At 51.8% G+C, this 26,554-nt stretch overlaps 1 protein-coding gene across 12 annotated transcripts in view; it reads right to left on the bottom strand.

Annotated features, from left to right (window-relative positions):
• Positions 1-351: 351 nt before the first annotated feature.
• INPP4A (inositol polyphosphate-4-phosphatase type I A) overlaps positions 352-26,554 on the bottom strand; it is a 121,943-nt gene continuing 95,740 nt past the window's right edge. For 6 of the 12 annotated variants that reach the window (XM_059891344.1, XM_059891348.1, XM_024998883.2 and 3 more), the window contains 8 exon segments: positions 23,490-23,662; positions 22,504-22,627; positions 21,470-21,596; positions 21,075-21,215; positions 19,142-19,239; positions 18,938-19,050; positions 14,707-14,861; positions 3,706-6,206 (listed from right to left, as the gene is read on the bottom strand). In XM_059891344.1, the coding sequence (XP_059747327.1) occupies positions 6,074-6,206; positions 14,707-14,861; positions 18,938-19,050; positions 19,142-19,239; positions 21,075-21,215; positions 21,470-21,596; positions 22,504-22,627; positions 23,490-23,662 (1,064 nt within the window). In that variant the 3' untranslated portion in view covers positions 3,706-6,073. 12 annotated transcript variants of the gene reach the window in all.

Genomic DNA, 26,554 nt, shown 5'->3' with positions numbered 1-26,554 from the left:
TGTGGGCTGATTCTTGGGCCGACCTGTGGCTGTCAGCACCCGCAGTCGGTATAAGCCAAGCACTGGATGCTCTATTCTGGCCGGGGCTCTTTTGCTTCCAGGATCCTGTTGGGAGCATGGCGTGTGCTAAATACAAGTTTCCATCTCTCCAATCACTCCCCCCTCTAGTGCCTGTGCTGCTGGGTGCTCGGGGGAATTAAAGGCAAATCTTACCTCAAGGCAGATCTTACCTCTGAAGGACTGAATTTTCATTTTTGTTTTCCTTACTCAAATACTCAATTTGATCCACTGTAAATGTACTTACTTCCTGCTTTTGGAAAGGGCCTCTGAGAGGAGGTACATTTAAAAGTATATAGAGTCATCACCAGCTGTAGGGCAGCCCTGCCCTCCCTCTGGGCAGCCCCCGTGAGCAGTATGGGGCACGTCAAGCACCCTGAGCTGTGCTGTCTCCCGGAACTTTGTGCTTCTGGACTAGGGTTCATATACTGCAGAGCAGTAACTGCATTAAAAAAACTTGAGGCTTGTAAGGGAAGACGTTTGGAGGAAGGAAGCATTGGTTCCCCTCCACATGGAGAGTTTCACGAGGGCTTCTTGCCAGAAGGTGCTGCCCCCAGAGGATGTCCAGACGTGAGGCCCGGCCCTTCCACTGGCGCAGCTGCTGGCGCTCGCCAGCCCAGAACAGAAGGCAGCGCTGGGAACTCTGCCGCCTGACAGGGGGGTCACCCTGTGCAGGAAGCGAGACCTCACGACTACAGCACAGGAGTGTGAGGCTGGGGGTGGACACTGCAGGGAGCTGTCAAAGATGGTTCCAACTCGCTGGTTGATGTTTCAGCAAAGCACATAGCATGTAAATTGGTGCAGCCACTACGGAAAGCAGTGCGGAGGTTCCTTAAACTGAAAATGGAGTTACCATATGAGGCAGCAATCCCACTCCTGGGCATGTATCTGGAGAAAACAAATTCAAAAAGATACACGCATCTCAGTGTTCACTGCAGCACTGTTTACAATAGGTTGCATGGAAGCAACCTAAATGTCCATCAGCAGATGAATGGATAAAGATGTGTGGGGGCGGTGAGTGTGTGTATATATACACACACACACAATGGAACACTACTCAGAATAGAAAAGAATGAAAGAATGCCATTTGCAGCAACACGGGTGGACCTAGAGAGGATCAAAGTCAGACAGGAACGTATGTCACCTATATATGGGCTCTAAGATACGGTACAAGTGAACTTAGAAATAGGAACTTCCCTGATGGTCCAGGGCTTCAGGCTCCATGCTCCCAAAGCAGGCGGCCCGGGGTTTGATCCCTGGTCAAGGAACTAGATTCTACATGCTGCAGTGCAGCCATAATTTTAAAAGCGTGCACAGAGAAACACTCTCTCAGACATATAAAACAGACCTGTGGCTACTGTAGGAGAGGTGGGGCGAGGGACAGAAGTTTGGGATTAACATATACACATTACTATATATAGTACAGTGAACTATATTCAGTAACTTGTGAAAACCTCTAGTGGAAAATATGAAAGAATAGATATACACAGATACAGGACTGAGTCACTGTGCTGTATACCAGAAAATAACGCAACATCGTAAATCAACTGTGTCAAAAAGGTTTTTTAAAAAAGGAGACAGGTTGGAACAGCCTTCAAGAAAGTAACAAAAGGGCGGGCCCTTTCAAAAGCACTGTTTCAACAGGACTGTTTATGTCCTCAGCAAAGTTACAAATGGGAACTCCCATCAGCCAGTTCCTCTTAGCTTCCTCAGATCAGAACCTCCATGGTCACTGCCCCTAGAACCAAGCAGCCCGGCTGAACCAAGTCACCCACTACAGGCTGGAATGGAAGCCTGGGGTGGCATTGAAGAGGGGCAGCAGGAAGTGCCTGGTGACTGTGGCCAGTGGCTTACAACTTCTACCTTCTCTTTAAAGAAGCAACGTTCGGGCTGGCTTAGAGGGAGTCATGCTGACTACAGCAGATGGAACTCACGCCTTGTGCCAGAAATCATCCCAGATGAACCGCTCTAAATGTAAAGCAAACCATCAAAGTTCTAGAAGTAAGAACAGGCGAATATTTTTTACATAACCTCAGTATCAGAGCAAAGGCAGGAACCATAAGTGGATTTCAACCGTGGGTGTGCAAGGAGACGAGCACACTGGCCTCCCGCAGTGAGAACACAGCATGGCAGCCTCTTCGTGGACGAGGATGGGGCCAGTGGTCACTTCACTGGGGAAGCCAGGACTCATTTCAGAATAAGCAGCAAAATGAAAAGACAGGTATGTACATCATCACACAGTATGTTTTCACTTCTCTAGATCCCTACCTGGACTTCCCCAGTACCTCAGCAGTGCAGGAGACGTAAGAGCTGGGGGTTCGATCCCCGGGTCAGGAAGATCCCCTGGAGGAGGGCACGGCAACCCATCCCATTATTGCCTGGAGAATCCTGTGGACAGAGGAGCCTGGCGGGGAATGGTTCATAGGGTCACAGAGTGTCAGACACAGCTGAAGCAACTTAGCACGCAGGCCCCTTACCATCAATGAAACCAAAAGACAATTGACAAATAGGTTTTTAAAAAAACTGCAAAATACGACAAGAATATAGTATTAAAAACAGTCACATGAAAAAGACCAACAGTCGAAGTTACAAAAGTAGAAGCATGAATATAGTATGAAAGCTGTTCAGTTTCAGAGTAATCAAAGAAATAGAAGTGGAACAAGGTGCCATCTCCAGCTCCGACGAGAAAGGGAAAGGCTGGTGTTCCAGGTGGTAGGTTAATTAATGTTCTGTGAGTACTGTGGTAATACTAAAAGTCCAAAAATTTCAGAACGGTTAAATTATTCTTTAGCTGTACATTTCTACTGCTAGGAATCTGTCCGAGGGAGATCCCAGGCAGGTGTGCCAAGCACAGGGTGCAACAGTGAGCAGCGAGACCACGGGGCAGCACTTTAGCGAGTCACAGACGGACTGCCAGCCGCCCACACTCGTGGACATGGGAGGATACGTGCAGAGCTAGCTGGCGCTCAGAAAGGCGTGGTGCCAGCCCCTCGCCTCTGCCCGCTGTGTCCACGCTGAGCACAGATCTCAGGAGACCTCCTGTCTCCTGCTGGAGGTGTAAAGGGTTTTGTCTCTCATACTTACTGTGCACACATCCATCTTGTGGAGGGCACGGCGGCCTTGGCTTACATGGCCTCGGTTTCTGGGACAGGAGGGCAGAGTAGCAGGGCCTTGAGCCCACGTCCTCTCATGAGCACACCCAGGCCACAACTGCCTGCCGAATAGCCATCAGTAAAAAGACCAGAACCTAAAACAGATGCTCCACAACCAAAGTCAAAGGAGGAGCCTCAACAAGGCAGGCAGAGAGGTACACTAGCAATACAATTAAACCATATCCCTGGTGGTCAGGCCACAGCTTACACACTGCAGAGGTTCCCCCGCTAAGTGAGCGCTGAGCCCCAGGTCAGGCTCCCCAGCCTGGGGCTCCAGCTTTGGGAAGAGGAGCCCCCAGAGCATCTGGCTTTGAAAGCCAGCAGGGCTTAGCTGGAACTCCACTCTCACAGGGTGCACACAAAATCTGACATGCAAACAGGGCTATAAACGAGAATTTTCATGTTTATAGACACTCAATGCAGTGCCCATCGGTGATGGTCCAGCCAGGTGCTGGCCCCAGAACCATCCTCAGGTAACAGAATGACTCAGGCCGGGTTTCATGTTGTCAGTTGTTTATTATTTGTCATTCTAAAGACTCGCACATTTATAGCATACATGGCTTTGAATGAGCTAAGAATATATAAAACAGTAACTATGTGTTTATTAATACTGTCCAAAACAAATAAATAAAAGTACCTTAAAGCACTAAGGTTGGCAAATACAATTGTGTAGGGACAAAACTGTATTGTATAATGTTTGTACATGTTTTAAAGGAAACCAGAGGCAGCTGAGCTGCAGACGCTTTGACAGAACCCATCTGAGTTTTCAGTACGTCACAACATTTCTAAGTGGGGGCCTTATAGGGAACACTGGCTGGAACCCCTATTTTACAGAGACCTGGACCACTGCCTGTCTTCTGCCGCGGGAAACTCAAAGCTCCCGTGTGACCTGAGGAGCCGCGGCTATCGCGGTGAGCAGCATGGCCCCCCTCGGCGAGCATGCCCAGTGCCGCTGGGAGACCCACGGTCACACAGGAGCCAGGGAGTCACACTCAGGTGGAATACTGCAACCAGAGTATCTTCTATGTGATTAGCCAAGTCTTAGACTCTTCTGGTGATCGATAATATGTAGACAAAATTAGGAGAATATTCACAAAAAGGTGCCACATGCAAAACTGCAAACAGATGACACAGCATTTGCTCTATTCCCTTTTGATAAATGCAGGTAATGCTCTTCAGACCAAAAAAAAAAAATCTGAAAGTTATATGAATAACATTAAAAATTCAAGGGAATTTTTTTTAAAACGTAGTGATGTTAAAGTGAGTAAAGATGGAAAGGTAGAGCTAACCAGACAATGAAATGGTGAAAGTGAAAGACTAAATCTGCCATCACAAAGTCGTCTTTGGACGGGGATGGACACGGCGGGAGAAGCTGACACCAGCGGTACAGTGGGCTTGCTGGGCAAGTTTCCCTGCCTCTGTGTGCCTCACTGACCCGCCCTCCACACCAGTTCACACTCACCAGTGGGCGTCGGCAGACAGCAGGCTCCGTGTGTGAACTGACCTGAGGAGGAGGGGGTCCGGGAGGTCACCTGGTTTCACCCGTACCTGATGCCCACCCTGCATCCCTGCACAGGGTGGTCTTGCCTGTGCTCTCCAGGCCCGAGTCTGTTACCTGTTGCCTGGTGGCATTTCTAAGGGAGCCCAAAGAATAACATTTAGAATTTCAGACACAGGAACTTCCTAAGGGTTCACAAATCTTTAGGATCAACATCATGAATATGTGCCACATGTATTTCTTTTACAGCCTTTTAAATAACATGTAAACATAATAATGATAAAAAAACAATTGATAAAACATAAACTAAGAAAAAAACTCTGCTCTGTGCAGATGACTCATCATCTTAGAATAGATGACCAAACATAATTTTCTATGAAATTCCTAAGTCTTATGGCCCATTAATCCCTTTCAAAATCTCATTTCAGGAGACAGTTCAACGTTCTCAACAGCCATCTTACATAATAGACGAGTAGAGGGTAGTAACAATTATTGCAAACCTAAAGACACTTTCATCAGACATTCAAACATGATTGCATTATCTTCTCGAAGGCCAAAAAAATTGAGAAACCCACCAGAGACCTACTTGTAAAATATTTAGGTGTCCACTGTCTCTCTGCAAAATTCCCCATTGTTGACTGACAGGCATCAGACATACCACATGAGCGGTCCTGCGCTCTGGGGCCAGGGCTAGAGACAGCTGGCCTCACCACCTCCCCAGACACCTTGTTCCCTAAGGGACAGTGGTGACCCCACCGTGGGTGGCTTTGCAGATGCTGTCTTCTGACACATCTTACAGCCTTTCCTTCAACTGCTGGTTCCACCTGTGTAGGCACTGGCAGGCTGATGCATAGATGCACTTGCCCTGCCCACGTGAGACAGCAAGCTGCTTTTCCCAAAACTTCCCTTGAACAGTTCACATTTAGAGGTCTGCCCAGGATCCAATCATTTAAACTACTGTTTACTATTTTCCATGGGGATTTTTAAAAAGTAGGTTGTAAATCAATGTTCAAGTTGGAATTACTCAGTAGAAAAATAAGGTGAGCAGCTGCCTAAGTGTGCATTTTAAAAAGTTTCAGCATTTCAGATGCACCTGGCTTGGTTCATACAGGTAACTACGGATATCCGTGTGGTGACGGCTGAAGGCTACTTGAAGGGGCAGTTGTTACTATCCACGGCAGTGAGCCCGACAATACCTGCTATGGATTCCAACGCAAAAAAACACATGCTCCATAGACTCTTGAGTGAAATATTTTAAAAACACAAAAGTAAAAACCAATCCTTCAGGTCTTCTTGAAGAATTCATGTATAGACTAGAGGGCACCCACGTTTATTACGGAACAGCTAATGAGAGGAGACCGTGTGTTCATGTTTCAACTTTTCCGTAAGTCCCTTCAGGAGGCCTGTAATGCTTGGGGAAAGCCTTCAGCTGCAGGGAATTAAACGCATATTTGCGACTTCCAACATTCTTCATTGTATTTTCTCTTCGACAACCCTCACTGGGGAAAAAAACAAGCACAAGAAATGATAGCAGTAAAAAAGGAAAAAAGAAAAGACTTAAACTCAGATGAAATGATTATTTTCATAGCATTAAAAAAAAGTTGATTAGTTTAAATGGGTGCCGGACTCATTTACAACAGTACACGCAAGATGGCGGGTTTCTGAACAAGGTAGTTAAGAAGCAGAGAGATGGACATGGCCTGTCTGGGATGCAAGGTTGCCCTTCTGAAAGCATCACGTATCCAAGTGGAGGATGGCTTTTTTTTTTTAAGGTAATGGTTTCATGTATTTCACATCAGGTTTATCTGAGAAGTCGATCCTAACTAGTTCAAAGGGTCTGTCAGAAAATTCAGTGGGAACAGTGCTACTCTTGCTGAGAGACTTTATAAATAGCTGCATTTTCTCTGTGGGCAAAGACTGTTAACAGTCTCAAATTCAAATGCTGATTTTCCTTCCTTTAACGTGTAGCAAAACCATCTGGCTCAGAAGGTGGCTCTCACATGCTGCCACCACCTAGGAGGTGCATCCTGGGCACACAGCCATGCTGTGGGCCTGGGCAGTGGCTGTACAGCTCCCGGTGCTGGAGTGTCCTGAAGAAGTGACCCCACCAAGGTCACCTCTTTGAAGAGCTCCACTGAGCCCCTGCGGGGGCCCTTCCCTAGAGAATCTGCCACCAGTCTTTCCTGCTGCACTGATCACAGGTTGTCATGGCAACCCAGTGGGCAAAGCAGATGCTTCGACAGGCCTCATGTCCCCATTGGGACCTCAGGGGAGCTCTCGGGGGGATGTTCTGGTCAACAGCAGACCCAAAGGCAAAGGTGAGTCCAAACAGGAATGACTTCCTGTAGCACAGGAGGAGGAGTTGATAGTTTTATATTATCCTAAGACTAACAGTTAAATCAACTAGTTATCAAATTTAGTACAAAATCCCCTTATGAGATGCAAAATTTGCAGTTACCAAGAAACTGATTTTTTAAAAAAGTATTTCAAGTTGTATGAAGACCATTATGTCATGCATTTAAAAAAAATATCAGTGGCGATTGCTCAAGCCTTTTAAGGTGAAAATGACAATCTCATTATCAAGAACATGTAAAATAATTTTGGTAAGACAGCAATTTTATTCAAAAGATAAATGCAGGTAGTTTAGAAAAATATCCACCTGTTTGTTACAAAGTAATTTAGTAGCTCAGATAAGCTTTGTCACAGAGCCTCCAAGCCTTCAGCCAGGTGTGTCTCATCTGTGCTGAGTGCCAGGGCCGTATGAGCAGGGAGCCCCCAGAGGAAGCAAAGATTATGTTGGTTTAACATCCAGTAATCAGATAAAAATATTCTATTGGAAGCAGAAGCTACAGAGGTGGTTCTTTAATCTTTGGAAACTCATCCGACTATTTCAGATATGGCTTCTCCATTTACAAAGAAATGTACACACTTTTTGGAAACCACCTATCACTGATAAACGTCAGACTGCTTTGAGGAACAAAGAATAATTTGTGAACTTCAACATTACCTTTTATTTACATGTTAAAGAGGCTAATTACTGGTTTAGCTGGCTGAATACACTTGAAATTACAGGCAAGATACACTTTAATTTGTAAGTCGTGTTTACTTTCCTGTTTGAATTTTGTGTGAATTTACAAAATCTGACTGATGAGGCTTATGCACACCAGCTCTATCACCCAGTATGCAGACAAGCTCGGCCAGGGGCCTGGCACTCAGGTGTGGAGGGGTGGCTCTGTGCAGTGGGAGCTGGCACTTCCGGCCCACCTCATCCTAAGGTAGAACCACTTAAAACCCATCACAATGGCTGCATAATTTTTAGGAATCCATAGTGCACGCTGAGAAGGTCTTGGATGGACTTTTAGAAAGACGGCTTTAATTATTTCAAAGCTTCATGATTTTTTAAGTATATTGACAAATTATTTTAAGAACATCTACTTTTCAAATAAAAAATTAGTATTGAAACCTCACATGGCAACTCATTTTAATGATGGCTCTGGTTTTTCTTTTCTGGAGGGCATCTTCCCCATTAGAATTGAGAATGTATCTGGACACGTGAGTGTCCTGGCGATCCTCAACACCTAGAGTCGCCTATGCTGAAGCCGTCTTGGAGCCAGAGTTAAGCTTAGAGTCAACCCAAACCATCAACAAGCGGGCCAGTGACCCCTTTCATGAGCATATCTCCCCATCTTATATTATCCTGCCTGTTCCTCACTAAAGCAGAGATTTCACATATATATTTAGCCTAATGTCACAAAGCCTTCGTGACATTAAAAAACTCAGCCCCAAGGCACACTGGGCTTCCATCCTGACGTTCTAAACCACCACCACCACCCAGAGCCTCTGCTGATCTTGTGGTTCCTCTCTCCATCCAGCCTCATGACTGCAGAGTGAGAATGGACTGCCTTCTGACTGGCCCCTGAAGAGAAAGACCACGAATCTTAGCCTCTGGCCTTCCCTCTGTTTCTCTCTTATCTTAGCAGCCAAGTCTACAGCGGGCAGGAAAGCCTGGCAGGCAACACTCCATCCAGGGGCAGGCCATGGTGTCCATGAGGATCCTATGGGGGCCTTTAGGCCCCTGGCCGCAGCCCCCTTGGATAGGCAGTGGGCCCCACCTGGGAGGAGGAAGGAAGGCCACGTGTGGTCAGAAGGGCCCCCCTCATCCACACACGGCCTCTGCTGGCCTGGAGGTGAGCAGAGTGTCACTCCAGGGGCAGGGCTGGGAGCCAGGCACGTGACTGCAGGCGCCGCCTGCCCTCTTCCCAGTAAAGCAACAAAGTGGTCTCAGAGCGCGCCCCCTCCATGTGGAGGGGACAAGCGGTGGACACAGCTCTCTCCCGGGGTCACAGGCTGGCAGGACCTCGGCTGTGCCCAGGGCCATGCTGCTACAGTTCACCAGAGTGACCCTGTCCTGAAGGAGGGTGGGAGCTGTCGCGGGGCCGCTGCCGCATTCACTCTGGGACAGGCAGGGTGGAAGAGGGGCCTCCCGCCCCCGCGTGCGAGGAGGGCACCCTGTCACCCTAGAATGTAAAGCCTGTGTCTGCCGTCTGTTGTCCACTGCTTCTCCAATCACACCTGCCTCTGCTGTTCCCAGAACCCAGACTCAGATCTGAGGCCAAACCAGAGAAACCTCAGAGTAAGTCCTAGAAGTCTGGGGGAGGCAATGGAGAGGCCAGATTTTCTGGTGGACGGGTTATGTGTATGCCTATGGAAAGCTTCTGGAAAAGCCAGCTTCTCTGAATTCCCTCCAGTGTTTCTAGGGTGGTGAAGAGAAACCCACTTCCATAGAATGCAGTGTAGGGGGAAGCTGGCTGGAGGCCGAAACAGAAGCACAACATAACCTGAGCTGGAAAGCTGAGAAGCCACAGCCTATTTCTCACACGGGCTCGGTGGGGTTTCCCTCTCAGCCCCCTACTGCCTTCAGAGGTGTCTGGCCACCTTTTTCCACATGGGAAAGTTAAGGTTACACATTCTAGACACCACCATGTTAAAGAGTGATGAAGTCCTAACCAGGCCAGTGGTTAGGACTCAGCACTTTCACTCATGAGGCCCAGGTGTGATCCCTGTTCAGGGAACTAAGGTTCTGCAAGCCTCATGGTGCATCCCCCGTGCAAAATTTAAGAGTAATAAGAACAGAAACCAAAGTAGCCTTTTCTCTCACACCTCTATCTGGCACAACTGCCCAAAAGTTAGGTCTCATGTTTTGGTAAATTTTGATGTTGTTGTTATTAACCATGTTTGATTTGTAAGAGAGAAAAGATATCAGGACTTGAAACTGAAATTAAAAATACTAAAAATGAAGTTTTTTTTTTAATGAAAATAGCTACTTTAGGAAAAATAAATATAGCCAACTTTTAAATGAAAACTGCTACTTCAGGAAAAATAAATATATCTAACTTTAAAAGCCTTTTGTTACGATATGCATTAATTCCCAGAACAGTTCAGTGACCATTAAAGATGTAAAAGAGTAATTCTAAAGCCACGTGCAACATGTTATCTTTATGTGCCTGTATGTGCCTGATTTGATACAGTGAGCTACTGTTCTCACAGCTTTGGGTCATCCCAACTTGAAAGGAAGAGCATAAAAAGGAATGTGATGATTCTGCAAACTGTTTGCTACTGAAATTCTAGGGACCACGCTTTGAAATGAAAGCAGAAAGTACATGTCCTATTGAATAGGTATATCTAGATGAGCCAGTGAGAAAGCATCGATCCTTTTCATTTCTCTTCAGAAGGAACGGAAAGGTTAGCAGTACATTTAAAGAATAGTATCAAATATACAAATTCTCTTTTGACAGAATGCCTCTCTCTAGGAAACAGGGCACACGAGATATACAGGTAAAAGAGTTTTACATCAGAAGGTAAGAGGTTTGATACAAGTAATTTCACGCCAGCTAAACAAAGCAGTAACAGGGCTCTGCAAGAACATGTTACAAGCGCTGAAAACTACAGAATTGAAACGGACACGTCCTCCTGGTGAAATAATCTGGCAGGTGTTTACAGTTCAGAACAACAGAATGTCCAACTGTAAGGCATGAAATACTTCTTGGCGGGCCATGCTCTGACACATCCCTCCCGTCCTGTTAGGTACACGGTGGCTGGACAAGTACTGGCACTTTTGTTTTCTTGTGACTTACTAATTTTTCATCAAGATGCTCATTTGCAACGCAATTTGGCCACCAGGTACGCTATGCTCAGAAAGAGCCACACAATCAGTAAATTGGGGCTCAGAGCAAGTAAAGGGATGGAACAGAGGAGGCTGGGGTCTAGTCTTAAGTCTCGGACGGGCACCAGGCCGCTCAAGTTCTTCTGCGTGACTACCTCCCGAGTTCCAATGCTGTGAAAAGGAAGAGGGTTGGGAGAAAGGAAAAAGGGAAAATAAAGGAAAAAGAGACACATGCAATGGATTTTTTTTTCCCCAAAAGTATGGGGAAATAAAAAGAGGAGAACCGAAAAATAAGATTAAAAAAAAATGGAATGAAGCCACAATAAAAAGAAAAGATGATATGCAGAAACGGGTGTGAAAGGGATACCAAAACAAAACGAGCACAGTTACAAGAAAAAAGAGAGAAAGAGAAGTGAAAATAAGAAAAAAATACCATAATCTACTGAAAACACACACGTGTAGGCTGACTAGATGGTTTTCCATGTTCGCTCCCGGGGCTGCCAAGCACACGCCATGCTGCCCGGCCATGCTCGCACATGCGGCTGGACATGGACTCCAGAAAGCAGGCTGAACATGAAGAACCATTGGGGTGTTTGACCTTCTCACAGATGCCTGAATGGCAGGATGCAACTGATTCCGCCACGGCTGCCTCCTGATGAAGCACCCAGATGACACCCGCTTCCCTCAGGTTGCCCTGGAGGCAGAGCCCACAAGGGACCCGCTGTGGCTTTCAGGCTGAGCAGCGGCAGAGCGCCTTGTTCTACCAGACACCATCTACCAAGAGCCCAGCTCACTGGAAACTTGGTGGGTCCCCCTTTGGAGCTACAGAAGCAGAGCTCGGAGGGGAGGTTCCTGAAGGAGCCCGGATGCCACGTGACTGTGGACACTTCAGGCTGTGAGCACTGGTGGTCACGTCCCCAGCCAGGGCAGTCTCAGGGGTCACTGGGCTACCTAGAAAGGCCGATTCTGGACTCCAGCCCCTGCGCTGGGGACAGCGGGGCACCACTAGTGAGCTGGAATTGGCTCCACCGGCAACAGCCAAGCAGGCACATCTCTTCCGAGCTCCCCAGGGTCGCTCGGCAGCCTGAAACAGGCCCCAGTGAGAGTGTTTACGCTGTAGAAATGGGAAGACCACACAGGTCACTTTAGGGGTAGTTGGTTTTGTTTTGGGAGAGAGCCGGTTATCGAACACTTAGCACAGCACTGGCCACTGCTCACCCTGGGCCTCCAGGACACGGACAGCCTGGGTGTCCTCTAGCCCAGCTCCACCCACCGCCCCCCCCACCCCCCGCTGCATGCTCTGCTCTTCCATCACGTAAGACGCAAGCGGGAAAGCACGGGGACCACCGAGGGGCACAGACACAGCTCCTGCCGCCTCCTTAGGGTGCCGGGCTGACCCCAGGTCCTGGCCATGCCACAGCCAGAAACACCAGCTATGGGCCCGCCACCTTGGACCTGCAGCCTGTGAAGAGACATGTCTCCCGACATGGGTAACCCAGAAAACAGGAGGAGGGGTCACCGTGACATGGAAACAGAGGCACGTGGCCTAAGCCTACAGGTCAGGCAGACGGGGTGGTGGCGAGCACGGCACCTGGGCCAGAGCCGTGAGGACCCCAGGGGCGGCAGAGGTGAGCTGTCTTCACCAACTTCTTAAACAAGTGTTAAGGTAACACACGCTGACCATGAAGATTTTATAAAATTTAGAAAAGCACAAAGAAGAAACAGGATGTTCATAACTGGAGGCAGGCGGGGGTTTCCAAGAAGCAGAGGCAGGCCACGCAGTGAGGCCTGCCCCTGGGAGGAGGACCCTCCCCTCGGAGCCTCAGGGTCCCTACCCTAACGCAGGGGGACGGCCGGCACCCCAGGCCCGGGCGATCAGACAGGGCCAGGGGTGACAGCGCGGAGGGCGGGCGGCTGCCTGGTCTGGGAGCGCTGTGAGTCTGCGAACGGCCCTACAGAGGTGTCAGCAGGGCAGACGTGAGCAGGGCAACCAGGGTGTTCGCTGCACCCCTGTCCAGAGTGCTGACACTGCACGTTATCAACAGTTCAACGACAGCAAGGTGGATAAATGACAGTGTGCTGCAAATGTAAGACTTCCAGTGAAAGTCAACGTCGCTCACTCGTGTCCAACTCTTTGTGACCCCATGGACAATACAGTCCAGGGAATTCTCCAGGCCGGCACACTGGAGTGGGTAGCCTGTCCCTTCTCCAGCGGATCTTCCTGACCCAGGAATCGAACCCGGGTCTCCTGCATTGCAAGCGGATTCTTTACAGACTGAGATATGAGGGAAGCCCCGGTAAGACCTCCATTTATTAACCCTCCAACATGCTCACAAGACAGTCAAGTGAGAAGGGCAGGCTTCTCCGCCAGGGCGGAATCACACCTGCAGCTGCACGTGTGTATGCGTGCATTCTCCGTGCTACGCAGGGACTGGCGAGGTAGCCAGTGTGCGGATCAACCTCGCTCACAGCCATGTGTATGTACGTAACTGGCTCTAGGCTATGTGTCAAGACGTTATTAGCACTGTTCCTCGTAACAGCAAGCACGCGGAGAGCTGCTCTGTAGGGTGCGGGGCGGGTATGAAACCACGGGAGTAGGGGCTCGTTTGTATTCTCCAGTTTTCCCTCAAGGACTACCACTCGCCCACGTGATGGAAGCTGTGAGAGTGCTCTGCATGTCAGAAGCTGCCCCAGGCCATCTGTGCTGGGCGGGCAGTGCCACACAGCCCCTCGGCGGGCTGCCCACGTGCCCCCTGGCCTCCTGAGGCCCCTGTGCTCAGAGGCTGTCAGGATCAACTACTGTTTCCTCAAACATGTTCAAGAAACCAGCCTGCGTGGAGGCCTGGATGGAGTGGCATCAACTGTACTCCCGCCTCAGGCCTGGTCTCTGATGGACCAGACGCTCCGACAGTGACAGCTGAGCCCCTCCGTCTTTCTCGCTTCCTTGCTGCATCTCGGGGGCCTGCGTCTCACCGGAGTCATCCTTCCCACCAGCTCGCAGCTGACGGCACCGGGGACACCAAGGCAGGGGGCAAGAACTTCCTAAACGCGCGTCGGTAAGCGGCCCTGAGGTCACGGGGTGTGGGGGGCTCGGAAAGACCGAACAGGACAAAATGGTTGCCTTTTTACTAAATGCTCCTGTCAGGAGGCAGGCGCTCAGGCCTCGCTCTTGCACATGACTGTGAGAAGGTCAAACGGCAGAGACACAGAAAGGATAAGAGAGTCGAACGCTCTGAAGAGTCTGGTGAGAGGACAAATGGGACGGAACACTCAGCAGAAGTGACTGGGAAACGAGCCTGGAACAGCATTGGCGGCTGCATGGAAGAAGACCGGAAAGCAGGTTTCTTATCCTTTCTTTAGGCATGTGAGGCGAGGGGCTCCCAGCAGGGCTGGGAACAAGGCATCGCTGACAGCGGACAGTCTTATCTTAGTCCCTGGGGTTCCCTCTGCAAATGAGCCTGCGGCCTCGGAGGCAGAACACAATTAAGGCTGGGGACGGCGGGCGGCTGCCAGGAAAGGCTCACTGGACGCTGGCTCAGGAAAGCAAACCCAGCCCCCGGCCGGGAGAAGAGGGGCCCTGCAGTCTGCAGACACCGCATCCTGTGACGGGGACAGCAGGGGCCTGGGGGACGCTCAGGACGGGGGTGGCTGGGGACACTGGGCACCAGGCGGTGGCCACGCGGCCGCCTCGGAACATCCGCTTCCCTCCCGGAGTTCCGCTCCCTGACTGGAAGAACACTGTCCAGGTGGGACCGTGCCAGGGGTTTGACTTTGCAGACCTGGGGCAGTTTTCCAAAGTCAAGCCGGAGCACGGCGGCGGCGCGGCTGGGACTCACCTGCGCATGCACTCCAGGGCCTGCGTGAACACCTGCGGGGCCATGCCGTGCTCGTGCTGCAGGATCAGGCACTGCTCCAGCGTCACCGACATCGCCGTGCGGTCCTTGGCACTCTTGCAGCTGGTGAACCGGACCCCGTTGAGGCGGCGGCAGACCTGCCGACAGGAGAGCAGGGGCAGCTTGGAGCAAAACGAGGGCGCCCCTCACCTGGGGAGGCGGTGCGTGGCGACCTCTCCACACCCAGGCCCAGCCTCGGCTCCAAGGAGCTGGTCTCAAGACAGGCCACGGCCCGGGTGGCCCTGGGCTGGGGGTCTCCCCATAGAAGGCAGCTTCCTCCCAGAAGCCCTGCCGTCCATGCAGCCACCTGACCAGCTGCCCCCTTCCCAACTCTGCTGGGACTGGCCCTTTGCTGCTGACCCCTGACTCTCAGCGGTCAGCACAGCTCCCAGGATACCCAGCCCCACCGGGTTTCCAGGCCTTTCTGGAAGTCAGAGCACAGACCGCTAGTCTCTACGCGCCTCCTCATCCGCACAGGTGGGGACAGCACAGCAGACCCGCTTCCCTGCGGCCACCTTCTGCCCACAGACTCCCCCAGCAAGATGGAGGGCCTGCGCAGGCTGAGGCTGCAGCCCCTCCGGAGCAGGGGGCACCTCTGCTCCCTGTGGGAAGAGTGCCTAGAAGCACAAGCTCTGCCACCAGGCACAACCCCAGACACACAGCTCCAGGTCCAGAAAGCCCTAGAACAAAAGACTGTCGGGTAAGTTTGTGGCGGCCATACTTGGCAACATGCCCAGATCTGAGAGCATGTCAAACTACTTATAATTTTTATTTATCCCATTTTGTATAAATATTCATAGTTTGCTAAGTCACTTCAGTCTTGTCCAACTCTTTTCAACCCCATGGTCTGTAGCCCACCAGGCTCCTCTGTCCATGGGGTTTTCCACGCAAGAATACTGGAGTGGGCTGCCATGACCTCCTCAGGGGGATCTTCCCGACCCAGAGATCAAACCCACATCTCTTACAGCTCCTGCATTGGCAGGCAGGTTCTCACTAGTGCCGGCTGGAAAACTCCCTAATTCATACTTTGCAATAAGGCAACGTTTGTTCAGCAGGTTGATTCCAGACCCCAGACTGCTAATGAATGTGAAACCATCCACGTGCACATCACACCCAGATGACCCTGTCACACGCCTGTGCACACACTGTACACTATACACCCATCACCTTTCTGAAGCACGGAGCCCGATGAATTCTAAAATATCTGGCCACAGGAGCCTCAGATAAACACCTCCAGGCCTGTACAAGAGGCTGCACTGTGAGAACAAGATGAGCGTCTCGTGAGAGGCCACTCCTCTACCAGAAGCCACGTGCAGCGGGACCCAGGGTGTGCTGCTCTCAGAAAGACACCAGCGGTGCTGCGGGGACACGGCACCACGGCAGATGGCACCACGCCTGCTTCTCAGGCCAGGAGGCCTCAGGCGAGACCATGCAGCTACTAGCAGAGGTGCCACTGGCAGAGGGCAGAGTGCAGGCCCACAACACGCCTCAGTCCAGTCCAGTCCAGTCGCTCAGTCGTGTCCAACTCTGCGACCCCATGAACCGCAGCACACCAGGCCTCCCTGTCCATCACCGACTCCCGGAGTTCACCCAAACTCACGTCCATCGAGTCAGTGATGCCATCCAGCCATCTCATCCTCTGTCGTCCCCTTCTCCTCCTGCCCCCAATCCCTCCCAGCATCAGAGTCTTTTCAAATGAGTCAGCTCTTCACATCAGGTGGCCAAAGTACTGGAGTTTCAGCTTCAACATCAGTCCTTCCAATGAACACCCAGGACTGATCTCCTTTAGGATGGACTGGTTGGATCTCCTTGCAGTCCAAGGGACTCTCAAGAGTCTTCTCCAACACCACAGTTCAAAAACATCAATTCTTATGTACTCTGCTTTCTTTATATTCCAAACTCTCACATCCATACATGACCACTGGAAAAACCATAGCCTTGACTAGATAGATCTTTGTTGGCAAAGTAATGTCTCTGCTTTTTAATATGCTGTCTAGGTTGGTCATAACTTTCCTTCCAAGGAGTAAGCATCTTTTAATTTCATGGCTGCAATCACCATCTGCAGTGATTTTGGAGCCCCAAAAAATAATGTCAGCCACTGTTTCCACTGTTTCCCCATCTATTTGCCATGAAGTGATGGGACTGGATGCTATGATCTTAGTTTTCTGTGTAGAGAAGGACAAAACAGAAAAGACCCAAGCAAGTTTGGCCAAAACCATCAGGAGGAAGATGGCTGTCTTATGAGAGCAGACAAAAAATTAAAAAAAAAAAAAAAAGACTCTAAGACTGAGCAGCCCCTGAGTTATGGAAACAGTGAATTAACCCAAATTCATAAAAATCGTAACTAATGAAGCGAGGTTGAACATGGACAAGATCACTGAATCCCACAGGCTGGAGAGCTCACGACTGAAACGTGGGGCACAAGCCAGAACTACAGACAGGTCAAACAGGATTACATCCCCAGGTGGGGGCTGAGCACCACAGGTCCTGGAGGGCGGCCAGAGTGGCCAGAGGCGCAGGTGCATCCTTGCCTGCGTCTGGCTGCAGGCTCCAGTCCTGGCTAGGCTAACAGCCAGTGTGGGGTGCTGGAGGGTCTCCCCATGCATGAAATGAGGGGGTTCAGTTCAGTTGCGTCCGACTCTGCGACCCCATTGGACTACAGCATGTCAGGCTCCCCTGTCCATCACCAACTCCAAAAGCATACTCAAACTCACATCTATAGAGTCAGTGATGCCATCCAACCATCTCATCCTCCGTCATCCCCTTCTCCTGTCTTCAATCAGGGTCTTTTAAAATGAGTCAGTTCTTCGTATCAGGTGGCCAAAGTACTGGAGTTTCAGCTTCAGCATCAGTCCTTCCAGTGAATATTCAGGACTGGTTTCCTTTAGGATGGACTGGTTGGATCTCCTTGCAGTCCAGGAACTCTCAAGAGTCTTCTCCAACACCACAGTTCAAAAGCATCAATTCTTTGGCGCTCAGCTTTCTTTATAGTCCAACTCTCACATCCATACATGACCACTGGAAAAACCATAGCCTTGACTAGACAGATCTTTGTTGGCAAAGTAATGTCTCTGCTTTTTAATATGCTGTCTAGGTTGGTCATAGCTTTTCTTCCAAGGAGCAAGCATCTTTTAATTTCATGGCTGCAGTTACCATCTGCAGTGATTTTGGAGCCCCCAAAAATAAAGTCTCTCACTGTTTCCATTGTTTCCCCATTTATCTGCCATGAAGTGATGGGACCAGATGCCATGACGTTAGTTTTCTGAATGTTGAGCTTTAAGCCAACTTTTTCACTCTCCTCTTTCACTTTCATCAAGAGGCTTTTTAGTTCCTCTTCACTTTCTGCCATAAAGGTGGTGTCATGTGCATATCTGAGGTTATTGATATTTCTCCTGGCAATCTTGATTCCAGCTTGTGCTTCTTCCAACCCAGCGTTTCTTATGATGTACTCTGCATAGAAGTTAAATAAGCAGGGTGACAATATACAGCCTTGATGTACTTCTTTCCTGATTTGGAAACAGCCTGTTGTTCCATGTCCAGTTCTAACTGTTGCTTCTTGACCTGCATACAGATTTCTCATGAGGGGGTTAGGCCTAATAATGTTTCCACTCTGTGCATGAGAACCAGTGTGGCCGCCCCAGGGGACACATCCCCTTGTCAAGGGTGAGTGAATGATGAGCTCTGAAATGGCCCTGGTACCCAGGGCTCAGACAGGGACTTGGAGCTCCACAAACAAATTCCTGAGAAAACATCTGACATATAAGGACTTCCCTTCAGGAGAAATGAGGAGATTGGAGCGGCAGTGTACCGGAAACACTGTTGAAAGAGAGGACACGGGTCCAGGCGGCCTCGCTGTGAACCTGTTTAAAGCCGCAGTGAGCCATGAAGTTAAGCACGTAGGGACTGTGCAGGCTATTGCCGGGGACGACCTGCTCATAAGCCTGGTTACCACACGCCCGGGGGAAGACTCTGAGTCATGCTCATCAGCCCTCAGGCAGCCCCAACGTAAGCAGTTCACGGCAACTCTCAGCATCTCCTGGGGCCGGGGCACACGTCCAGGGATTCTCCCGTGTTCTTGGGGAGAAATCTGTCCTCACTCCTGGTTGAGACTTTAATTTGTTGCTGCTGTTTTATTATTACTATTGTGAACACCTCCCCCCACCACAGCGTGTACCTCGGCGGCTTGCCACAGAATGTCGACGTTCTTGTTCTTCCTGGCGTGCACGTTCTGACCCAGGAACCGCAGCAGCTCTGGCAGGCATGTCTGGCTCCGGGATCGAGGTAGACCTGGAAGAGGGAAGGGGTCGTGGAGCTGGGCCGCCCCAGGGGACAAAAGACAGCGGGTGAAATCTGCTGTGAGTGAAAAAAAAAAACTTACAGTCCTCAGGCAGAACTTCCTTAAACTGCTCGAAGTAGGAATTTAACCGCACCAAGCTCTCCACGTTGATAACTTCTTGTAAAGATGTGTCGCCGAACCTTTGGAGTCACAAGGGGACACCATGAGTTTGCCAGCGTGACTTGCTTCTAGGACCAGGTGACCACATCACAGGCAACAGCGCCGATTCTCTCGGTCCTTACGTGTCTAAGCTTACGGTCATCTGTCCATGTTGGTGACAAGTCCAACATGCTTTGTCAGCACGAGGGATAACCTGGGACAGACATGCCTCAGAGGCAGCCAGGCCCTCAGGCAGCCCTGCCCTGGCCCCTGCTCCGCGAGGTGCTCCCATCCCCGAGGTGCCCAGAGCAGGACAGCAGCGGGGCTGTGGCTGGGGAGTCACGACAGTCCTGTCCTCGAGTCTGCCACTGAGGGACCATTCCCGACCGGCTGTTTCTGCTGGACAGTCCACCCTTCTCCACGCAGGCACCAGGCCCGCAGGGAGTGGGGAGGAAAGCCACCCATGAGGGAGCCGTGGGTGCTGTCAGACACGCAGCTCTGCAGTCCCAGGCCTGGACGCCCATCCCCTCCAGTACTTCCTGCCCAGGGACCTCCGTGCACATCTGCCTTGTCCCAGTCCTGGGTCATCTCATCCCGTGGGTCCACCACGGCCCGCCCACCCAGATGCCCACGATGGCCTTTCCTCCAGGCCCCGGCTCCCTTGGGGTCACCCTGGGACACGAGGGGGCTGTGCTGGTTTAGACCCTGCTCCCACCTCCCCCTGTGCATGCTATGTCCTCCCACCTGGCTTGGCCTCAACCCTTTGCAGAAACACCTCTTCTAGAAACAACTATCACTTCAGGAACAGTAACTGCAGACGCCAGCACGTTATCTCCTCCCTGCCGGGGGCCCCAACGCTGCCCACTCTTCCTGAGGTGGACGCCTCAGCGCTGCCCACACCTGCCAGGTCTCTGCTTCCTGGGCCGGTGTGCCCTCTGCCCCCAGCAGACCCTCCTTCTGGCTCCGGAATACCAGCCACTTGCCACCCACAGGGAGGCCTGGCTCTCGCACCCACCCTGCTGTGGACCACGTCTCAGCTCCCTTCGGGTCCTCCTGTCTGCACTGTCCTGGCCTGACCCAGCCTCTGGCCCGGACTCTTCTGAACAACCTCGTCACATCGGACCTCATGTCTTTCCAGCACATGGCCAGCAGGTAATCTCCTTCAAATGTGATCTGGCTCCTGACCTGTCCCACTAAAAGGTGTCTGACCGTGGAGGGAGGACCCCTTACCTGGGGGTCAGTGGACACTGACCACTGGGCTCAAGAGGCCCAAGAGGAATTATCGTCCTGGAGACCAGGCGTTCTTATCAGTAGGTGCTTTATGATAGCTCTTAATTCTAAACCATACCTATCGCAGGCATGTAATGATGGAACAGGAAGGTGTTCATGGATCAGTAGGTCAGCAGCAGCTACACACACAACCTCCCCCGCCATCACAGACGCACACGTGCCTGCACGCACGGGCACGCGCAACGCCTCCCCGCCAGGTGACCCTGAAGGAATTTTCAAGGCACAGGATTTAGGATCAAGGCGTGGCTCTCACCCCACCTGCCTTTGCTCAGGCTTCTTGGCCTGGGACTCCAGGTCTCTCCTCCACCTCCTTATATGAACAACTCCTACTTACTCTCCAACACCCACAAGTGCCTGGAAGCACTTCCAGGACGCGCTCTCATACCTCACAAGCGCCACCACTCCCTGCTACCAGCCCACCTCTAGCGGTCACAGACCACGTCTGGTTCATCTTTGTGTCCCAGCACCACCAAAGACAGGCCCAGGGTGAACGTGAAGACAGGGTGACAGGTCCACAGAGCCCTGAAGAGGACTGAGTACACGCTCTCTGCCAGCTCGAGCGCCCACGCCTGCACCCGGCCCGCACCTCTCGGCCAGCGTCTGCTGCTCGTTGATGCCCACGTTGAAGAGCACGGGCTGCACCCGCAGCAGCATCCCGCTCTGGATCTCCCGGGGCAGCGCATCAAACAGGGGGCCCGGCAGCGGGATCCGCACATTAAAGCCGTCCCTGCAACAGAGAGGAAGAGGGGCTGGGCCTGTGGCCGGGAGGCAGGAGGCGGGTGAGCAAGGAGAGGAAGGGCGGGCCAGGCTCGGTGACCTCCGAGCGGCTGGGCACCAGCCAGCCCGGGGCTGTGAAATGAGTGTCGCAGGCTGTGAGCAGCTGAGTGATACAGAAGAAAGCAAAAATGAAGAGCGTGTCACGTGTGATGAACACAAATGAAAATACTGCGCTGGTTCTGAGAATCAGAAAACTCTGCCTACCGATTTCCTGTGATGACGGGCAGCATGTCAGTGGACGCGTTAGAAGTGGCCTGAGTGACTTTGAAGGTCACGTTCCTCAAGTCCATGATCCCAAGGCTCATGTCCTCCAGCATGGCCAGCTCCTCCCCTGGAGGCCAGAAAGGGAGGGGGCTGTCAGGCAGAGGGGCCCTGCACTCAGGCCAGCCACGCAAGGCAGGCGACGGGCTCAGGGCGCTGAGACGCGGGGGGAGGGTAGGGGAGCTGGAGGAGGTTTCCTGAGTGCCTTCCAACTTCTCCGTGAGCACACCCCACTATGCGAGTCCCATGGCCACATTACGAAGGGCAGCTGGCACAACTCTGTATTCTTGGCCCTCTCCTGGTGAAGGAAGCAGGGACAGGGACGCCTATGTGGGGAACTTCAGGAACAAAAGCCATCTCTTTGGATGTTTTAATCTTTCCACATTCTTTAGATTTTCTATCTAAAGGATTTCTTTAGGTATTTCTTCAATGTCTTACAACTCCAAAGATAAACAGATACATTAATAAAAAAATTTACCTACTTTTACCACCTAAGAAGAAATAAACAGAAAATGAAGGTAAGGAGAAGAAATGCCTTTATAAGACAATTTGGAAATATCAGAATTTTTAAAGTGTTCCTATCTGTTGACCCACCAACTTTCCTTCCAAATGATTTAGTGGGTGCAAAAATGGGCCAAAAGTACACAAAAATATGCAAAGATGTTTTAACAGGAACAATTCTCAAACAGCCCAAGTGTTCCACAGGAAGCTATTCTTTAAAAATTGTCATCTATCCTCAACTAGAAAAACCTTCAAGATGTGTAACAAAGGCACCACAGGGGGCTGTGTGTGTGTGTGTGGTGTGTGTGTGTGGGGGGTGTGTGTGTGTGTGTACAACTATACAGGGCTGTTTTTAGTTCTCTGTTATACACTTGGGAGCTTTTTGGATACACTTTACTCAGCACGCACTACCCGCGCTTCAGAAAGCCACTGAGGGGCCAGGAGGGGCCCCACAGCAGGCCCCCGCCCCGGCTCACCGTAGGTGCTAAGCAGGCTCTCGAACTGCGCCAGCAGCCCGATGGTGTAGAGCTGCCGCAGGAAGCCGTCGTCGTGCAGGCAGTTCCTCAGCTTGATGATGAAGCCGCAGATGAGCGCCGTCAGCTGCGGGGACAAGACACCGCCTCGCCTCGCTCCTGGCCCAGCCGCGTCCTGCGCCCGCACCGCTCTGCCCGCAGCAGCCCCACGCCCTTGGGGCCTGGGGCCAGGAACGCGGAGGCCATGGGGGACAAAGGCTGCAGTGAAGGCGCTCCAGGCTTGCTGCTTCTAGAGGTCAGTCTAGTTTTGATTCAGCTCCTGACCCGACCTTGGGGTTACTCCTGGGCCAGAACCTTCTGGAAGCCCAGAACAATTTCCCCTAGATGCGGGAAAAGCCCTCTATGCCCATAGATCCAGTCCAGTGCTGAATGGAAACTGGGGTGCTCATGACGAGGCGCACAAGCAGAGAACAGGGCCCTCAAGAGTTTCCTGGGCAAGGGCTCTGGTCACACCCTGCCCTCGCAGGCATCCCAGGCCCCAAGGGGGACAGGAAGCACACAAACCCGCCCAGCTGCTGCCACTGTTCCCGCTACTGACTACATCACTGGCATCTGTAAACTAGGGTGCTCATTTAAGCTCTGCCTCCTCTGCAGGGAAATCACCAGAACAGAGTGGTGCCTGAGCAGGTGTAACACCTGCTGTTTTACAAACAGGTTGTGCGTCTTCTTTGCAGGGAGAAACAAAGGTGACCCCATGCCTGTGCGACCCCAGGCCCCTTGGGGCAGGTTTGGGGGAGCAGGGGCGGCGGCCCCTGAGCACCCATGAGCCTCCAGCTCCCCCTCCCCCGCCCTCCACACCCACATCCGGGCCGCAGGCCGCACGGGCAAAGCCACACGCAGGAGAGCACGGCCCTGCTGGCTTCCTCCAGGGTGCAAGAGGGCCAGGCCAGCAGGCCAGGCCCAGGTCTGGGCTCGCTCGTGGCACGTACCGTCTGGCAGAAGACCACGTCGCGGCGGTACTGCAGGCTCAGGAAGCTGGCGATGGTGGGCGCGCTGTCCTGCATGAGCAGGAAGACCATCGCTTTCTTGGCCTTGTCGCTCATCATGGCCACGCAGTCGGTGAGGGTCGTCAGCAGCGGGTACAGGGCCTCGCTCCACTCACCTGGCACGAGGGAGGGGCGCCTGAGAAGGCAGCGTGCGGGAGGCCCCAGCCCAGCCCTGCCGCCCTGTCCAGTCCGCCCCACTCCAGGAGGCCCGCAGCTGGCGCCCAGTGCAGCCTGTCTCTGCCCTTCTAGCCTGAGGCGTCTCCAGGGGGCCTGCCCGCCCACTCTCCCGACCCGCTGGGGACTCTGCACCAAACACTCCTGACTGTCCCCTCCCTGGACGATGGCAGAAAGGCTCCAAGAGCGCGTGGCGTCTGCTGAGGCCGGTCCCTCTCAGGGCCCCCGGGAGACCTGTCACCTGGCTTCTCTTGACCCAGGCAGCAGGGCAGGGAGCCCTGTGCTTCTGGAGCAAGGGCAGCCACCCGCACTGAGCCTCTGCTCAGCGGGCTCAGGCCCTCGGCCCGTGTCTGGGGACAGAGCCTTCCCCAAGGCAGCCCACATTCTCAGCCCCTGTGTCCCTGCCCCGATCCTCACCTTCCTGTCATCTATTCCTAGCGTACTGGGGTTTTTTTTCTTTTTCTTTTTTTGGAATATAAGGAAACTTTGACCCTGTACCAAAACAATTTTTAAAAAATAGATGCTCGGGGAAAATGAACAGAGTGAAAGGTATTTTTGGCCTTGGCTCTTTTTGTCTTTTCTATCTAGAAGACGTTCAGCAGATAGGTGCTGGCTCATTACTGCTGGGGAAGCCCCCCCAGCATCCAGCGTGCGGCCCAGGCAGGGCGCCCTCCTGGGAAGGGGTGTGGGTCACTGGGTGCCCATGGCCATCATCCTACTCGGGACAGGCCTCATGAGCAGGGCAGCTACCAGGATGGTCAACTTTGTCTCAGATAAACAGCATCTAAACAAGAGAAAAGGGGGCACAGCTCTGCCCTGTGTGTGCATCACACTCTGTTGAGAAACAAATTTAGAGAAACGCCTAAAACCTACAAAAGGACTTCCCTGTATGGTCGACACAGATTTGCAAGTCTACACAGCAACTCAGAATTTGGAAACGATCTAAGTGTGCACGAGTCTACACAGCAGTTCAGAATTTGGAAACGATCTAAGTGTGCACGCAAGGCACACTGCACATGCGTGAGGATTTCCATCTGTCACGGAAACAGGCGGCTGAAATGCAGCAAGTCTACAGCAGGAAGGCCTCAGGAAGGAGACCACAGTGACGAGGAGCCCTGGATGGAGGAGTGGGAAGCGTGAGTCCCGGGCCCGGCTGCTGCCGAGCGGTGGTGGGGACGCTGGGGCAGGCCCCCACCACTGAGCCACAGGGCCTTCGCACCAAAATGGGACGGCTGCAGTAAATGACACCCACGTCTCTTCCTTCCTCTAAAATTCTCCAAGGCCATGCTTTTGTTTCTTTGAATAACTCTGTTGAATCCAGGTCAAGTATACTCAACCACTATCAAAAAAGGCCAATTTTAGCATTAAGTTTTAACAGTCAAGTCCTGTGGGGAGAGGCAGGTAGGCATTCAGACCATCCTTCACCTAAGAAGTAAATGCTCTGAGAGCAAATGCTGCCAACTTTGCTTGACTTTTCCACTTAATGTGAATATATATGTGTAATATGCAAATTTACGATCATTTTAACCTGAAAATGAGCAGAATATATAAGTGGTCTTATTTGACTGAACAAGCTGTCTGCATATAATTTTTTTACTTTGCCTTACTTATGTTTAAACAAAATTCATATAAGAATGGCTCAGTTTTGCTACATTAGAGGGGAAAAAACACTGGAAAAAACTGTAGTGTTGGAAGAATGGTTTAAAAAAAATAGAAAGCACTCAGAATTTGTCAAAGAGAAGAGGCGTAGCCCTGAACAGGAGACGAGCCTGACATCGCCCAGAGACAGGCTCAGCGTGTCTGGGTGGCTCCAGGGCTCGTGTAGAGTGTCGACCAGCCCTTAGTGAATACTTGTGAGACCTCACTTTTACCTGTTTTCTCATCTAATCCACAAAGAAGGGGTGACTAATACGGGTAAGGAAACAGCCTCACAGAGGCTGAGTCTTTTCCCAGACACACAGAAAAGAACTGCCGTCTGTCTACACGTCTGACTGTGTAAGTGCGCAGCGGCTGGGGACAAGACTGTGGGTCAACATGAAGACAGAGCAAAATTTAAAACTTCTAAACAAAATGAACTTCAGGGGCAATAATGAGATTTCCTCTGGAATTAACCAGATTTAAGGAATTAACCTGAATTAAGTATCTGGGATGTTAGGGCTGGTGAAGGGGTTTACTCGGCCTCCTTCATCGAGAAAGCCTGGCCATGAAAAAAAACCAGCAGTGACGAAGCAGCACCCTCTGTGGGACAAGCTCCTGTCTCCCTGCTCACCCGCAACACCCACTGAGGGGCCAGCCCAGGACCACACGGCTTCAGACAGCTGTGCTTTTGTGTGTTCTCATTAACAGGGGCCGGAAGGGAGGAAGTAGGGAGATACGAGGATGTGCGTGTTCTAACTCGGACTCAACACAGCTCTGTGAGGAAAGCTGAGGGAACTCTTGGCAGGGAACCATCTGCGTTCATCTGACGTCAACTGTGGGCAGGCCACCTGAGTGTCAGGGAGGTGGTGGAGCTGACAGGAGACGAGGAGAGCGTACAAGCCAGGCTGTTTGCTGCCTGGGAAGCACAGGACCGCCCGTCAGCTCCGCAAACTGCAGGATGTGCAGAGCTGAGGGAGCCCGAGCTGCTCCAGGGCCACCACCACCTCCCCTGGTCTTAATTTCTGGGGACCGTCACTGCCACAGAGCCTGGGGAGACAGCGCAGTGTGAGGCACCAACCTGCCATGCAGGTGAGCTCAGCGGGGCTGCGAGTCTGGGGACCGGCTGGGGAGGGGGCGCCGAGGTAACTGCCCAAGCAGCTGCCAGGCCTTGGAGAGCCCAGGGGACTGGTGCTGAG

Source organism: Bos taurus, chromosome 11, assembly GCF_002263795.3.
Source record: "Bos taurus isolate L1 Dominette 01449 registration number 42190680 breed Hereford chromosome 11, ARS-UCD2.0, whole genome shotgun sequence".
NCBI lineage: Eukaryota > Metazoa > Chordata > Mammalia > Artiodactyla > Bovidae > Bos > Bos taurus.
Note: the sequence above shows the minus strand (reverse complement) of the source record. Positions and strands in the feature narration are given on the sequence as shown.